The following is a 17,044-nucleotide window of genomic DNA, read 5'->3' on the forward strand; positions in this document are numbered from 1 at the left end:
CAGCAGGGGTCCCCATCATGGTGCCTGTGGGTGCCATGGCACCCGCTGACACCTTTTCTGGCACCTGCCAAGTGTTTTTAGTAAGTTGGCTGTGCCGGGTAGAGTTTTTACTCAGCAAGGATTCTGACTGACTACTGGAGCTTTGATGGGTTGCCCAGATTTTTAAAAAATGTTGCTTTGGCAGCAGCTGCCAGCATAGCACAATGATCTGCTCTGTGCTAATGAAGTTAAGCTGTGGCAATCATTTTGTAGCTGTCTCTGCCTCCTGTGGCAGTAGGGTTGCCAGCCTCCAGGTGGGGCCTGGGGATCTCCCGCTTTTACAACTGATCTCCAGCTGACAGAGATCAACTCCCCTGGAGAAAATGGCTGCTTTGAAGTGTGGATTCTATGGCATTGTCCTATGATGATGCCCCTCCCCTCCCCAAACCCCACCCTCTCCTGGCTCCACCCCAAAGTCTCCAGGTATTTTCAAACCCAGACCTGGCAACCCTATGTGGCAGCCATTTTGTTGCTGTGCCCACCATGCCATGTCAGAATTCTGAATGTGCCTGCAGGCTCAAAAAAGTTGGAGACACTCATCCTACAGCATCTCCTTGCTATTCTATTGCTGTCCTTCTTCTGAAGGATGACAGGAAACACTGGGAGGAGGAATTGAGTCATGTGGGGGTTACCTTTGGGGAACTGACCGATCGCCTCATCATGTAGGCTGTTGGCTCAGCATAAATCTCCTCACTCCGGGCAGGCATTCTTTCAAAGCGGGTGCTGGGTGACCTGACCGGGGAGTATACCCTGGCTCTGTTGTAGGAACCTTGGCTTGGTGAGCGAGGAACCGACCGGGAGCGAGGCTGGAGTGACATCCTGCGTAAAGAGCCTGAGGCAGCATCCATTTCGTCATAGTAAACGGGTTGTCGTGTGGGGCCTGGGATCCAGACAGGCACATCCTGTCTGCCATAGCCAGGCTGTTCCTTCCAGTCACGCAGTTGGTATGTGCCACTATTACGGAAGGAGTGCCGCTTGTCATCCACAGACCACTGAGGGCTCACACGCTCATAGGCAGGCATAGAGCAGATGCTATCAGGACGCACACCAGGAGGGTAATACTGGTAATCCTCAGAGAACTGGGGGGAGTATGGAGGATAGTAGTCAGGAACTCTTCGGGACATTGGGTAGAACCTGGTGGGGCTAGATACCCCAAAGGAAAGAACAAGAAGAAAGTAAATTGTGGAGCTATCAAGAAAGAAAAAACTATAATGTTCTGACCAGCTCTTTTGCCTCACCCCCATCCTATCTGCTGGACACTAGACTAAATAAGAACATAAACATAAGAACATAAGAGAAGCCAATGTTGGATCAGGCCAACGGCCCATCCAGTCGAACACTCTGTCACACAGTGGCCAAAAATACCACATGATATCAGGAGGTCCAGCAGTGGGGGCCAGGACTCTAGGAGCCCTCACACTATTGACCCCCCCCCCAAGCACCAAAAATACAGAGCATCACTTGCTCCGGAGTCCCTATCTATACCTTGTGGCTAATAGCCACTGATGGACCTCTGCTCCATATGCTTAAGAACATAAGAATCCAAAGATGACACCAATCTAGTATAGAACCTAGTTTATAATTAAAGCTTCTGAGGTGCCTTCTAAAGGTGCTGCTAAAAATTATAGATGTGATCCCTTTTAGCCATGTATCAATTATACCCTTATTTTATCAATTATAGTTCTCAGTTATACCCTTATTTGATAATAGGGCTGCAATGTTCTCATTATTGGGTATGAGTTGCAAATTTGATTAACAAAAATGTATGTGCCTCTTTTTTTATCCATACAAAGTTCAAACTTATGTGATTCAGTTCTGCTGAAAGCCATATTATAACTCTACCGTATATCTTTAGTCACGTTCCACAGCCTAGTAAGCAAGGCTTGTAGCTGCAAACTGCACCACCTTACTTGATGGTCAGCCTTCTGTCCATCTTTCAGAAAATAAAAAATAGGACACTGGGACTCTGGGACACGATATCCATTGTATGTAGAGGTTTCAAATGGATGAATGTTAATAGTGGGATAAAATACATGGACAGGACAGGAGTGCTTTCACTTCACTGGCCAAAAAAGTAGGGGGAGCTGAGAGCAGAGGAGTGTTTCTACAGTACTGTGGCAATCCTAAGCACTTCCGCTGATAAATCAGTACCATTTTATTCAATGAGGCTTACTCCCAGGAAAGTGTTTAGGATTGCAGCTTATACCAGGGATGTGAAAGGAGCCAGTCAAGTAATTATATCCAATTTTTAAACAACTTATTTGTCTACCATTAAGACTGGTGTTAAAAACATACCCCTAAAACCAATCAGCCGTCTTGAGACCTAGACGGAGTATAACTACAAGTGGGGCAAGTAGCTTTTGTTGTTGTATTTTCACCTCAGTCAATGATCCTGCTTGCTCGGTAAAGACCACTTTCTTTTTCTCTGGAATGATGCACACTAAACATAAATCAGTCATCAACTCCTTAATAGGCATGCCCAAAGGAACTCTGGGAAGGTACTGAAAACTCTTTGTTAAGGCAGGTTCAAATATTACGCTGCCCCCATGTCAAGTTCATGAAAGTACATCTACATAGAAATAATTGAATACAGGGATTGTAACTTTTAAAGCTGCTAACCATATTGATCATGCTGGTCCTCTGAAATGTCTTCATGCCAGCACATCAGATTTATAGTACAAGGAGGAAGACTCTATGCAATCAGGCCAATCCATCCGGTAAGCTGCTTACAGATGTAAGCAGTTCTCAATAGGCTCCACATGGAAGCAGTAAGGTCGGAATCAGCCCTCAGAAATTATATCTCACAAAAATTATTGGTTCCCAGCACTCCCTGGGGGAGATGAAAGGCAAGGGAAACAGGTCAGCTATACTGGTGTAAGTCTGTGGTGCAGACGTCCTTTTCTCACTGTGCTGAGTGGGGCTACCGAAGGTTATTTCATTCTCAGAGAGAGAAGCTATTTGGGAGTGTTCAGCCATCTTACCTGTGGAGATCCTCAGGAGGTACAGTCCCACGACGCAGGTTTACCCACTGCTGCAGCTGTGTCATGGAGCTCTTCCTCTGGGCAATTTTATCAGGATTGGTGCGAGCGGCAAAGCTCTGACGAGGCACAGCAGTCTCACCATCATGTTGTGGGTAGGCCATGCTGCCAGGTCGGCTAGGAGATGAATACTGCCAGCCATTTGGCTGTGTTGGTCTCTCCACCCCAGGTGGCACATGGGAGGCTTCAGGATAAGGGCTTCCAGGCTCAGAGGGCATTTCTTGACTCATGATGCCGTTGGCTTTCACCAATGACTCTTTCTTGCTCTCTACTCGCTCTGGTTTCCTTTCGATCTTCTCTGAGCCTCGGCCATCACCTTCACCTCTGGTCTTGGCTTCTGGCTCAGCTTTGGCAGACTCCCTGGCTGGAACACTGCGGTGGTGGTGGTGGTGCTGGTGGTTCCTGCTGGGAGACGATATTTTCAGAATCAGTCTCCTTATGCCTGCTAAGCATGAAAAAAAGGCCACTGACAGCTATGGGTTGGCCTCTCCATCCCAGGGAATGGGTTCTAACCTATGTGTTATGGTTAGTCTCCCAAAAGCATTTAATTACTAACCTTGCAGTTTAAACTCCTTAAATCATCTCCTCCCAAGAGGCCTGCATTTCAAGTTTCTGAAAATCCTCCAACCTTTGTTTCCCCACATCTCATCTGAAGGTCATCAACTTTTTTTGTGCATAGTCTATTTTGGAGAGCTTTGTACCTTTTCTACTGAAGATTTATAAATCCTCTTTAATAGCTTGTTCTCACAGATTCCCCCCCCCCCTCAAAGTGTTGTGGAAAACATTAAACTTATAACTGGGGGAAAGCGATGCTATTACTTGATCAGGGTATCAACAAAAGACCAGAGGATGAAAACCAAATTTTCAGAATGCCAGTGTAATTGCACTAATAGCCATTCATTTCTGCCTCCATACATTGATTTCACCATAATCCAAAGGAATACAAAGTTGCACTTCGTTGTCAAGGGGGGTGGGGGTTCATGTTCCAAAGAAAGCAAGGTTGTTTATAAATTACAGCAGGAAAGACTGAGCTAGAACGGCATCCACTGGCCACAGCAACACTCCTCTGCATAGCTTGTGAACAGAGTCACAGACACATAGGGTTTGTCTATGCAATTGGAAAGTCTGGCAAAAGCAGGATTCCTGATTGCATATACTAAGCCTACATGCATATATGTGTTCGCTCATAAAGTATGTTCATAAATTCTGCTGAATGAATGTAGGAATGGGGAGTGGTGGAGACAGTGGGCATAATCTTGCTCTCTCCCTCTATACGTTCACACTCATCGAATACAACTTGTGAGCAGTCCTACAGCCAATTACAAGAAGACTGACAGACTTAGGCCACATCCCATGGTGTCAGTTTTTTCCTGGAGAGCTGACCTCTGAGTGGGTGGGATTTGCACCCGAGCAGCCTCGCCCATGGCTTGGATCCAAGACTCCTGCTCCTCGTTGTTCTCAGCACTGAAGAAGTAAGTCCGGATGCCAGCATGCTCAGCCTGAGGAGAGAGTGACTTCTTGTTACCCCCTCGTGTCTCTTCCATCCAGCACACAGTCACCTGTTGAGTAGGTAGAAGTGCACAGAAAGAGAGATCCCAGATCAGTTTCTGTGTCATAGTTTAAGATTACATGGGATCATAGGTGAAATTGGACCTTCTTTCTTGTAGCCTCATTTATATCATGTAAAGCCTAGGACAGCTTTAACAAGTTTTATTTACAGGGAAAATTGGAACAAAAAGTTTCTTTTCAGGTCATATATCTAAATGTTTGTACTTTCTTTGAGGGGAGTATGAATTCAAAACATCTCTGTTAAAGCGCTAGATTTTTCTTTCAGACTTTTCCAGATTACGAAGCGTGTGGGGATTTTTTTTATATTTTAAGTTTCTGTTCCAAGAAAGACAGAGAAGCCACTTGCATGCACCACTGAAAGCTGGATGACAGTCTGCCCTGCTGCTCCCCAGCAGCCTAATTCCACATGCATGAGCCCACATTCAGAGGGGGAAAGCATGCAAAAATCTGGTTCAATACGTGAATCACCCTTGTTGAACTGGGGTGCTGGTGTGTGTAGAATACACCTCTGTAATAAAAGAGAGTATTCCCTGGAGCATCTGTCAAACACAATGTCAAGAGCCCTAGCTGTGATCCAAAATGGGGATCAAGTGTGGAGCTTTCCCTGTCCCCTTTGACTTTAGGCTGCTTCACATATTAGGAATACAGTAGAAACCTCTGTCTTGTTTTACAGTGAAACCTGTAGTATTAGAAAGAAAAACAAAACTTTTAAAAAATGACCACAAAGGGACTCAAGATCAATTACAAAGCCTTGTGGTGAGTTAAAAGAGGCAAATATTGCTCTCAAACTGATCTACAACATGAGAAGCAGTACTTGGGTATTTAAATTCATTATCACAGGCAAGGATGGATGGGCAGAAGACCTGCGTTGCCCAGATCCCCAGAGGAATACATTCAATGCAGTGCCTGGTGGCTCTTCACCCCAAAAATATATCACACCTGCTTACAAGAACCCCCAGGATTATGCTTTCACTGCAACACTGTTGATCATCTCAATGTATTAAGGAAGGTTCACTGTAGGACATCTGGGTTGCATACTAAAACCTACCCTCATCCTTGATGACTCCAGTGTCTGGGTGAGGTACAGAGTTTGGGCAGCTATATCCCAGAATGCAGTCTGTCTGATTAGCTCTATAGAGGTCAATGGGAGCCACTAATAGTTGAGCCTACTTTTCTGTATGCATAGACTATTTCTTGGTCCTTGTTTAGGGTTGACAGACCTGGAGATCTCCTGGAATTGCAACTGATCTCCAGACTACAGGGATAATTCCTTAGAAAAAATGGATGCTTGGAGGATGGACTCTACGCCATTATACTCTGCTGATGTCCCTCCCTTCCTGAAACCCCACCATCCCAAGGTCAGCTCCCAAATCTCCAGGCGCTTCTCATATTCTTATCTAACCTTGCTTCTTTCTCTCTTTCCCACCCAACAACCAACCTACCTACCTTTTATCTGTCCTCCCATCTTCAGCTATTATTTACTTCACATATATCCCACTTTTCTACATAATGGAGAATCAAAGCAACTTACATCTTTCTCCACTCCTCCATTTTATTCTCCAACAAACCTCTGAGGTAGGCTAGACTGAGGGTGTGTGAATAGTCCAAAGTCACCCAGTTAGCTTCCACAGCGCAGTGGGGATTCCAACATGGGTCTCCTAGATCCTGGTCTGAATCTCTTACGACTCCACTGTCTTTGATAGGGTGGCTGCTGTTGAACTGGAGCAAGCAGCCAGTCCTAGGTGAGTCATGCACGTTGTGTAGCAGCAAGTCAGTGGCTGCTGCCAAGCCTGGCCCCAAAGAGTCCTCCCTTAAAAGCCAACGCAGCCCTGGAAAAGGCCCCTCCCCATCTCCCTGACTTTTCCTGACAGCAGCCAAGGCACCAATAACTGTTGTAGTTGCCCATCAATGAATACTAAGGGCAACTATTTCTTAAAACTGTAGATACTACTTTTATCATTTGAAGTTTTTAAATCCTCCCATTTTTTTTTTTTTTAAAATGGGTTTCATATTTTTCTGCAAACCTGCAGAATTTCTCAGGCTTGTAGGAAGATCTGTATTTGTTTATCCATTATCCCAGTCTACTGATTTAAGTGTCCACAGATGAGGCTACATTGATAATTAGATATATTGATTATACAAATCACCTATAAACTTTTGTCTAGAGTGAGCTATGCTTGCATCCAAACACTGGTATCCTATATGGCACCCAATATTACTCTTCAAGGAAAAATACTTTCCATTTGCAAACTTAATAAAACCAGAGCAAAACCTTTCCAAGATTTATGTCCACGGTGAGTATAATTTATCGAAACCCGCCCCCCATGATTTTGCAGCATGCCCATTTTTAATCATACTGAAATTTTTCGAATTTTTTCTTTCTTGAAAATGGCTTTCATTATGATAGAAACGAAATCTTTTGCAGAAAATATGTGTGGGAGTTTTACTGGTTTTGCCAGCCATGGTTGATTAATGATCAATTATCACTCAGTGCTCTCATACATTTGCCATCCTGGTCAATCCTTTGTTCAGGGGAATCAATATTTTCTACAGCTTCAGTGTAGCCCTTCTGTATTAAGAGACAAGTATTTGTATGTGTGGCCTGGCCATGTATTTTCTATGTGCAAGGCACATGTGGCAAGCATGTTCAGACAATGTGTCCCTATTATGTTACACATGCATATCTCTATATTCCCATCAGTTTTCATTTTTTAGGATTTTCTAGGTTTTTAATCAGACAGACAAAACAAATCCAGGCTTTCCCCATCCCACCTTCCTTTAGGAATGATTGGAGGTGAATAAAGCATGCAGGACAATTTGCACTCATCGGTCTTGATCTTTTCTTTGTGGCATGCACACATTTGGAAATGTAAGGAAAATACTACCTATTTGGTGCCTGGGTGATGGCATTGCAGACGGGGTATCAGAAGAGATCTCCTGTCCAAGGGATCCTCTCACGAAAAAAGAGGGAAGATAGAGAACAGGTCAGCCACACCCAACGAGCAACTCAGTGGGAAGGAGTATCAAGCAAGCAAAGTGGCAGCAGGGGTAGAATTGGTCATCATGGAAGGGTGGCTGAAGCAGAGCTGTGGACATGTTCAATGCTCTCTCAAAACTAGAGAATCATCCCTGTCTACCCTTAAATTAATCTGTGATAATTTAAATCTCATCCAATGGTCCAGCCTTAGTACATATGTTAGGTCTGGAGTCATAACACAACCACACATGAGTTCTTCTCAATTCCTATTCATGTGGTGCCTCATTACGATAAGTACCACGGTGCGCATTCTTCCCTTCATTGTTTCCCAACCTGAAACTCTCCTTGGGTTCCCCCAACAAGCCCACCAGTGCTCCCACTGGGACTGTTTCAAGCTGCAAAAATTGTTCAGAGGGGAAGACTGAAGCCCATTCTCCATGAACATAATTGTCCTGATCATGATCCACTAATGAACACCTCAGAATTGAGAAGAGCCCACAATTCACATGTGTGAAGAGGCCATTCATTACTATGGTAGGTTATCCATTCAATGATGGACTTTTCTTCCTAAAATGAACTGGTTGTCCCATTCCTGTTTTTAACAGATGAAGGGACAAAATCCAGAGGTGACCAGAGAACATTTTTCCTTGTGTTGCTGCCCAATGCATGCTGGAAGCTGTGGAAAAGTACCAAAATTCCACTCTTCACTTACTCAAAAAGAACTCTGTTTTATTTATTATAATGTTCATATCCAGTCTTTCCTCATTGTTCTATATGCAAGACTGTAATCCTACACATACTTATGGGGCAATAAATTTCCACTGAATTTAGGGGAACTCACTTTTGAATAAACATGATTATATTGCCAACTAGAAGATACCCTTCTGCTGACTACCCAGTGTGCTCTACAGGTCTGTGGCAAATAATTAAAAATGGTATGTTCAGTTCAATACAAAATGGGAATATTAGGTTCTTATCAGTATCTCCAGAGGTGAGCTTATCTCACAAATCCCCTCTTCTCTGGAATTATTAGTTATTTAAAATACTTATACCCCCACCTCTCCATAAAGATTGTAAGTTTGTGGCAACTTACAATATTAAAAATCCATACAACAAAAAACATAAAACACAAATACAAACAACTAGCAGTACACAACATACCACAGCATGCAGCAGCAGCCCAAGGATTAACACCACATCAGGTTAAAATCAAGAGGATATAAAACCATAGCACTTAAAAACACCAGCAGCTATATTAAAACAGCATCCAGTTAAAAATGCAGCATGAAATTAAAAAGGCTCAGGCTGAAAACATCATAGCAGTAAAAGTCACTCATCCAAAAGCTTGGGAAAATAATGATGTCTTTGCTCAGTGCCTGAAGGATTGCAAAAATGGTGCCTGGCAAATCTCTGCAGAGACTGAGTTCTGCTACCTGGGCACCACCACTGTAAAGGCCCTGCTGCTGTTGCTCAGCCATCTAGCTGCTGCTCACAGGAACACAAAGCAGAGTTTGTGAAGGTGATCTCAATTGCCAGGCAGGAACTGAGTACTCTGGTCCTTTATGAAGGTGCTTAGTATGAAACACATGCTCAAGTGCTGATCAGATACTAGTTTGTCAGACTAGGCTTTGACAGCCTCTCCAGCATCACTGAAACATTACGGAGTGCAAGTACAGGCCTCTTCTCAGGCCACACCATGGGGTCCCTCTGCAAATGTCTGAGTTTGCTGTTCCTGGTTATCCCATTATACCCATGAAAATGCACAGTGGGGCTACAAAAATACTGAGTAGAAGTATGCTGTAAATTATGACTGTAAAGTAACTATCCCCATCCCCTGTCCTACAAGCTACACTGATTATGCTCCCGGAGACACAGAATGTTGACAGTCCTGGGAATCCATTTGATAGGATACAAATACCGTCACGTGCCCTTGAGGCATCCTGTCGGGGTGGGGTGGGGGGGAATCTTTATGATACCATCTCAAGAAGCAGCAGGCAGTTTATGAATTTATGTGCAGTATAATGGAAGGACACTTGGAGCCAATGTTTATAAAGAAAATAATGTACATGTGTAACTTATGGATTTGCTTGTGTTCACATAATGAACATCATTAAGTGCGCTGAGATGTGTTAGCACAGGAAAGAAAACTTTTCAAGTGTCCCTGATTGCCAAGAGACATCTCTAACTTCAGTATATTTTTCATCTTCTCCTTGTTTCCCTTGCTGGTCCCTTGCTGGTTTTTAACAGAATTGTGCTATTTGTTCCTGATAGTTCCTCATTGAGAAGGGAAAGGAAGCATATGTTTGCACATGAAAACCAGAGGCTACCAATGGGTTGGCTCTGTACGACTTCATTATACAGGCACAGACAAGTTCCTATTTGATTTTTAAAGAAATGAATATATTTGTGTGTGCCTATTATGAATATAGATCCTATGTTTCTGAGATGCGTATTGTTGTGTGTGTCCCACTGTGCATGGTGAGAAGTTCCAGGGGCTAGCACTTACTGGGGTTGGTTCCTTTTGTGGGACAGAGCACTGGAGGCTTATAGTATTTGGTTTATTTTAAAATATACAGGAAGAGCACAGGTGGAGGCACAGAGACACTGCTACAGTGGAAGAGGTTCACTATCCACATCAGATCCCCAGACAGAGAGAGTTCCTGCATCCCCCAGGGTATTCCGTAACCTCACAGTAGTCCATCTGCTCTTCTTCTGTCAGCACCAGGATCTAAACAGTGTTTTTGTTTCGTGTATGCACATTCACACGCCTGCCCACTCTCTTCAGCTGAGGGGGTGGTCACGTTGCCTAAGCCCTGATGGGTTGCTTAGTCAGAGCCATTAAAGTCTACTGAGGGAAATGTCTGCATTCATTAAGAAACATTACCGAAGAACGGTACACTCCTTCTATCTGGGATGGTCGTCCATTCCTTTCATCATGTAGGAAAGGTTGATGTCCAAGCCCACAACACTTGCATAGCTGTGTATACCACTATGAGAGTACCTTAGTACCATTTTACCAGCAGCCTGATCTTTTCCACCCCTGCAGTTGCAGTTGCACTGGCAAAATCTTGGGCTATGGTACACAACAGCAACAGTCTCTCACCACCAAATGAGGGAAAGCTGCTCAGCTCTACTGCACTCGCTGTCAAAACTAAGTTACAAACCACTTGCAAGACTTAAGCTGTGCTAGGGTAAGGTCAGGGCCACACCCACAGCTGTTAGGATATGGTGCCAGGTCTTTTCATAGAAAAAGAGCTGCAGGAGCTCATTAGCATACGGCATGCTAATGAGCTACTAGGCTATTAGCATAATAACTCATTAGCATATGCAACGCCCCCTGACATCACCAGAAGTGATGTCAGAAGGGGAAGCAAAAGGGGGGAAGGTGTCTTCAAAAGCCTCACCTTCCCTTCCCCAGCCAGGGGGGGAAGCGAAGAGAGAAGGGGTTTAAAGTTTAAACCCCTTCTCACTAGAGTTGGGCCGCAGAAGGAGGAAAGAGGGAAGAAAAGAGAGAGAGATAGTAGAGAGAAAAAATGAATGAATGAAAGAGTGAAATAAAGAGAAGGAAAGAACGAAGGAAAGAGGAAAAAAGAGAAGGAAAGAAGGAGGGAAAGAAAGAGCGAGAAGGGAAGAAGGAGGGAAAGAAAGAAAGAGCGAGAAGGGAAGAAGGAAAAGAGGTAAAGAGAGAGAAGGAAAGAAGAAGGAAAAGAGAGGAAGGAAGGAAGAGAACGGAAAGAGAGAAAGAAGAGGAGGGAAAAAAGGGCAAAGAGATGGGGGGAGGCTCTCCCACCCCCACTCCCCCAATCAAGCCTCCACCACCCCCACGGATCCCTCACTTACCCTGGGAGGCAGCGGGGGCCCTCTTCTGCCCTCCCACGGGCCGCAGCACTCCGGCGCTGGCCTTGGGAGGCGGCGGGGGGCCTCTTGTGACCCCCCCAGTGGGAGGTGGCGGGGGGCCTCTTCTGGCCTCCCACGGCCGCAGCACTCCGATGCTGGCCCGTTGAGGCGGTGGGGGCCGCAGCACGGGGAGCTGGGGGTGGGGCTTGCTGCCACCGCCATTTGTTCCAGCGCCTGGACTCCCGGAGCGGCATTCCAGCGCGCTCCGGCCCCAAAAGACCCCTGGTGCCAGAGAGTGTAGGAGGCCTTACCTCCTCCCATTCCTACCCTATAAAGTTCCTTGTGGCATGTTTGTACCGCCTTTGGGTTTCTTCCTAGAGCTGGTGCATCAGGACAGAAAGTTGCTGTTGCCTTGACATAGGAGGCAGCACCAATAACCGGTGCAGAAGAAAGGGGACAAGAGCTACACTCACACATCATTGGGGATTTCACAATCACTGCACTTATAGCAGTTATACACCTCCTGAATCTTCTTGTCCGCACAGGAGAATTCAGTTGCAATGATTTGTACAATACAATGATATCCAATGGCATGTCGAAGCAACCCAGGTTCGCCTTTGTGCCTGTGTTTGGAAGGGACTGATCAGTCCTGTACTCAGTTGCTGTGATACAATGCACTATAGCATTGGTCTGTTAAGTATAAGACTCTGGGCATGTGGGTGGGTGCATTTGCATTTGCAAGTACTCAAGTTGTGAAAGTGTCTGTACCAACCATGTTACAGATAAAAATGTCTGAGTAGATTGTGAAGGAGTGGCACTAACTGCGCAGTTTCCTCATCTGGCACTTGGAAAGGTTGTTTATTCTCACAGGGGGAAATCCTACCTTTGCTCCATCTCCTGGTGTTTGCGTTTCACAGCTTCATTCACTGCTCCTTTAGAGTCACACCCCTTGCATGGAAATTTGATGAGTACAAACTAATTATGTGCTAAGCAAATTGCAACGTATTGCCTTTCTTTAACACTCCAGTTGAAACTAGTCAAAGAGGGAGACAGAAAAGGAAGTCTCTTGCACATCTGACACTTAGGGCAACCTAATTATAGCATTGCCACAGGGGCAGTTCTGAAACAATGCTAGCTTTCCTAAGGCAGCTGTCTTTATTGAGAAGAAGAAGGAACAAGAATGCAAAAACAAACAGAATAATTATCAGTAAATGAGGAAATTGTTTTTACTCATGAGATTCCTGGTATGATTTTATTACTTCCTGAGTTCAAATTCTCACTCATCCATAAATGGCCTTTGGCAAGTCACTATTCTTCTTAGTCTAATCTACATCACAGTGTTCACTAGAAGACTGGCCAGATATAAATGTTATAGCTAAATAAATCATTAATAAAAAGTGACAACTTCCCCCACACCCTTTACTACACCCAGTAATTTGGGGGATTAAAGAGTTTTAAAAACATTTACCAAGTTCAACTTTTCCCATTATCCTATGTGAGTGCTATGAGTTGCTGTATATATCATTCTTATCTGTGTTTAACCAAGATGTAGTTAAACACAACATTTAAACCAAGGTGTGAATGAACCTGGCTGATTGGTTCTGCTCACATGAGAGCCTCATTTCTCCCTTATCTCCCATCACTTCTCATGCAGAACGTGATGAAGGAATCACTGCAAGAAACTAAGTCCAGTTACCAGGATGCAGGCACATGGATTACTGGGAGTTAGTCCCCCTTCCAGTCAGGATTCTAAACTATAGTTTAATCTAGTTTTACAGTAAATCCCAGTTTGAGGGGGTGCTAACTCCAGAAAGCCCATATGCCTGTGCAAGGTTGCCAGGCATAGTCTGGCAACTGGCAGGCAATGGGTACTTACCACAGGACGGGGAGTGTCGCTGCCATGCAATGATGTCACTTTCAGCACCACTCAGAAGTACTGGCATGACACAATGGTGATGCGCTAGAACTCACCCCCAAAATCTGGGTGAATGCAAGAGCATTGCCCTAGTGCGATGCCAGTGCTTCCAGGTCATGCTGAAAGTGATGATGATCACTGTTTCCCTGTTTGGCTGGCCTGTTTCCGTCTGCCAACCAGCTGGTGGACAGTGGCCAAAATTGCCAGGAGTTTGCCCACCATAAGTGGGTACCAGGCAAACCAATGCATCAGGGCTTCTAGCAGGATTTCCTTCATCATGCTCCATGGTGTGAAGGCACAGGCATGGCAATACGCCATGTTCCTGCAACTGATAACTTCAAGTCACCTTGGTATGATATCTGTGGTGAGACCTGAACTGTAAGCACTAGACTAGAGAGAAGGATTGCCAAAAATGTACAACCTGGCTGCACCTAAAATACCTGAGAGGCTGAGGAAAGGGTGGGATATCATGACCATTAAAAAAAATGTCCTGTGTTAGTTCATATTAGAAAAAGAACATGAATAATTGGGTTTGATGGTTTATTTATTTACTTAAACCCATTACTGTGCTGCCTTTCCACCCAAACAGGGTTGCCAATGAGGCAAACATCAAACATTAAAACATTTACACATTAAAATAGTAAAAATTTTAAAAAAATAAATAAACAGACATAACACCAACAACCAAGGTGGAGGTCAGTAACAATAATTGGGGTATGCCAAAAAGAACAAAAAAACACATCTCCCTCTGTCAGAAGACAACAATAGAGAGAGGCAGACAGATCTCCCTAGGGAGAGTTCCAAAGTTTTGGTGCTGTGACTGAGAAGGCCCTTTCTTGGGTTGCCACCTGTCTAGCCTCCGATGGCAGGGGTACCTGAAGCTGGGCCTCCACAGATAACCTGACTGGATGGTTAAGTTCATATGGAAGGTATGCTGCCCCAAACCATACAGGGCTTTAAAGGTCAACACCAGCACCATGAATCGGGTTTGGAAACAAATTGGAGCTAGTGTAGCCAGAACAAGACTGGAGGGATATGGTCCCTACAACACCCTCCTGTCTACATTATGGTCACAGCATTCTTTACCAACTTCCTGACAGTCTTCAAAGGCAGTCTCACATACAGTGCGTTGCCGTAATCTAATCTAATCTAATCTAGAGGTTAACAGAGCATGCACCACAGTGGCAACTCCCCCACCCCCACCCCCGAATTATGATTGACACAATTACATCATTGGCATGGCAATTGTACAGGTATCTTAAACATCTTCTAAGTGTTTTCTGTTTCTGATGATGTCAGAATAGAGTCTTTAGCAGACTTTTATGCCCTTGAGAACTCCAGTGCCCCTGCCCATCTACTGCTAGTGGCCCAGTCTGAAGCCGTGGCAGTTGGGCTTACTTTAACAAGTCCAGCCATTTCTAGAAGAAGAAGAGATTGGATTTATACCCCGCCCTTCACTACCCAAGGGAGTCTCAGAGCAGCTTACAAACTCCTTTCCCTTCCCCTCCCCACAACAGACACCCTGTGAGGTGGGTGGGGCTGAGAGAACTCTTGACAGAAACTGCTCTTTTTCAAGAACAGCTGTGCCAGAGTTATGGCTTGCCCAAGGTCATCCAGCCAGGTGCAAGTGGAGGAGTGGGGAATCAAACCCGGTTCTCCCAGATTAGAGTCCGCACACTTAACCACTACACCAAACTGACTCTAGAAGCCTCCAGAAGCCTTCAGTATGGTGATGCTGGGCTGCAGGATACTCCCCAGGTTAGTTTTGTTTCCCATTCGGTGCATCCCTTGCCTGCCAGTCCCTTCAAGCTCTCTCATACAACTGGCAGAATCAAGTGGCAAAACTTTTTGTGCACTACTACCATATTATTTCAAAGATGAAGTTGTGAGACTGCATATTTGAACACTCCTCCACGAAACCAACCACTTTTCATACAGAACAACAACAACTACGATGTAGCAGAAAGGAAAGCTAAGCTCGTCCCTTAACCCTGTCACATTTGCTTTTCTTTGGGCAGTGAGTATTTACAATACAGAAACATTCAAACATGTGTCCCACACATCTGCTGTCTCACAGAATCATAGAGTTGGAAGGGACCTCCAGGGTCATCTAGTCATTATACCAACTGGCCCTTGTGGTCCTGTTGCTTTCCAGCCTGAGTTCCTCAAAGTCCTGTCTGTGAAGCCTGGCCCATTTTTATCTTATCCTATTTCCCCCCAGTCTACCTTGGATTTCATCTGTTAGTTCACCTTGGCCCCAATTTTGCATGGACAAATGAATGTTTTGCAGATGTAGGTTTGTTTGTTTGCTATCCATGCTGCTGTTAAAAGCACAGGAGCCTTACCCCCAAAAGCTGGTGACCTTAGCTGAGGCAGTGGCTCATATTGCTTGGATAATCACTTAAACATTTATTTCCTGGTGCTAAACCATCTTATTCTGTTTATTTATTTAGTACCTTTATATCCTGTTTAGATGAATATCTACTCAAGGCAGGTTACAAACATAGCATTTAACCCCTGCAGTAGAACTGTTACAAACAAGGTAATTCAGGTATCCTTTTAGTCTAGTACTGGCCTAAATACTGACTTCAAGCCTTCAGCGCAGTGTTAAGCCTTGGCACACAGACAGAGGTGCAGTGTCCACAAAGTCAACCACATCACAGGAAACTAAAAGCAGAGGCACAAGAATAGCAGAGTAGTGTTGTCTGCCTAAGACATATGTATGATTCTACCAATTGTCTGTAAGCACACCTGGATTTGCACAACCAAAGATCTCAATCACTGAACAAGAAGAAATAGCATGCTACTTCAGTCCCATACTGACCTTAAAGGTGTATTTCCTGCTGATGTTATCTGATGGCTGGACAGCTGCAACCCGGAAGCTGAGAAGTGGGATGCTGCCCAAGATGCTTTCCTCCTTCTCATCTGCATGAAGGAAAGCCGGAGACCAAAGAATTAGGCATGTAAGGACATCCACTTCCTTGCGCTAAGATGTCAGGAGATGTTGAGGCAGAGCATCTCAGTCAAACATGCTCCTTCATCTCCAATGCAGAGCAAGAAACAAGCAAGGACTGTCAGATTCTCATTAACACCAAAATAAGGGGCAGAGTCTAGAGAGCAACAAATTTCCACTTGTGGAAGACAACTCCTTTGTGCGCTTCTTATTTCCTCTGACTCAGACTATCAAGCTCACTTGTACACTCCAAGCATATATCAATTACATTTATAGCTCACAATACTGTCCAGTTAATTATTCATGCTCACTCTCCAGATACACTGCCCGAGAGAAGGCTCAAACAGAAGACCTCTGAGAACTAAAGAATGTGAGGAATCCATGCATTTTTATAGAAAATGACAGATATGAAAAGTGCTTGCAATGTGCCTTAACAATATCAGGGGTACCAAACAAACAGGTGTAGGGGCCTTCCTACCAGTGAGAGGAGTAGTTTGGCATCAAGGAGTATGAAAAGGATATATTGATTGATGTCTGCTGATCTGGAGTTTGCTAAAATCTGAATTCTTATTGTGCTTTCTGTACAACATCTGAAGAATAGAATATGCCACACACAACACAGATTGTAAGCTGCCAACTTGCATGTGATACCATCATTTTTCTGCTTAGCCCACCCTTATGCACTCCCATTATCACCTATTGCACTGAACTTGGGC

At 44.5% G+C, this 17,044-nt stretch overlaps 1 protein-coding gene across 1 annotated transcript in view; it reads right to left on the bottom strand.

The window, feature by feature from the left end:
- PLEKHA6 (pleckstrin homology domain containing A6) overlaps nucleotides 1-17,044 on the bottom strand; it is a 69,733-nt gene that overhangs the window by 47,654 nt on the left and 5,035 nt on the right. Inside the window, exons 5-8 of the mRNA XM_015407318.1 lie at nucleotides 16,200-16,300; nucleotides 4,461-4,636; nucleotides 3,021-3,482; nucleotides 672-1,182 (exon numbers count right to left, since the gene is read on the bottom strand). Of these exons, the coding sequence (XP_015262804.1) occupies nucleotides 672-1,182; nucleotides 3,021-3,482; nucleotides 4,461-4,636; nucleotides 16,200-16,300 (1,250 nt within the window). The remainder of the gene's footprint in view (nucleotides 1-671; nucleotides 1,183-3,020; nucleotides 3,483-4,460; nucleotides 4,637-16,199; nucleotides 16,301-17,044) is intronic.

Source organism: Gekko japonicus, unplaced genomic scaffold (genome assembly GCF_001447785.1).
Source record: "Gekko japonicus isolate JY-2015 unplaced genomic scaffold, Gekko_japonicus_V1.1 scaffold228, whole genome shotgun sequence".
NCBI lineage: Eukaryota > Metazoa > Chordata > Lepidosauria > Squamata > Gekkonidae > Gekko > Gekko japonicus.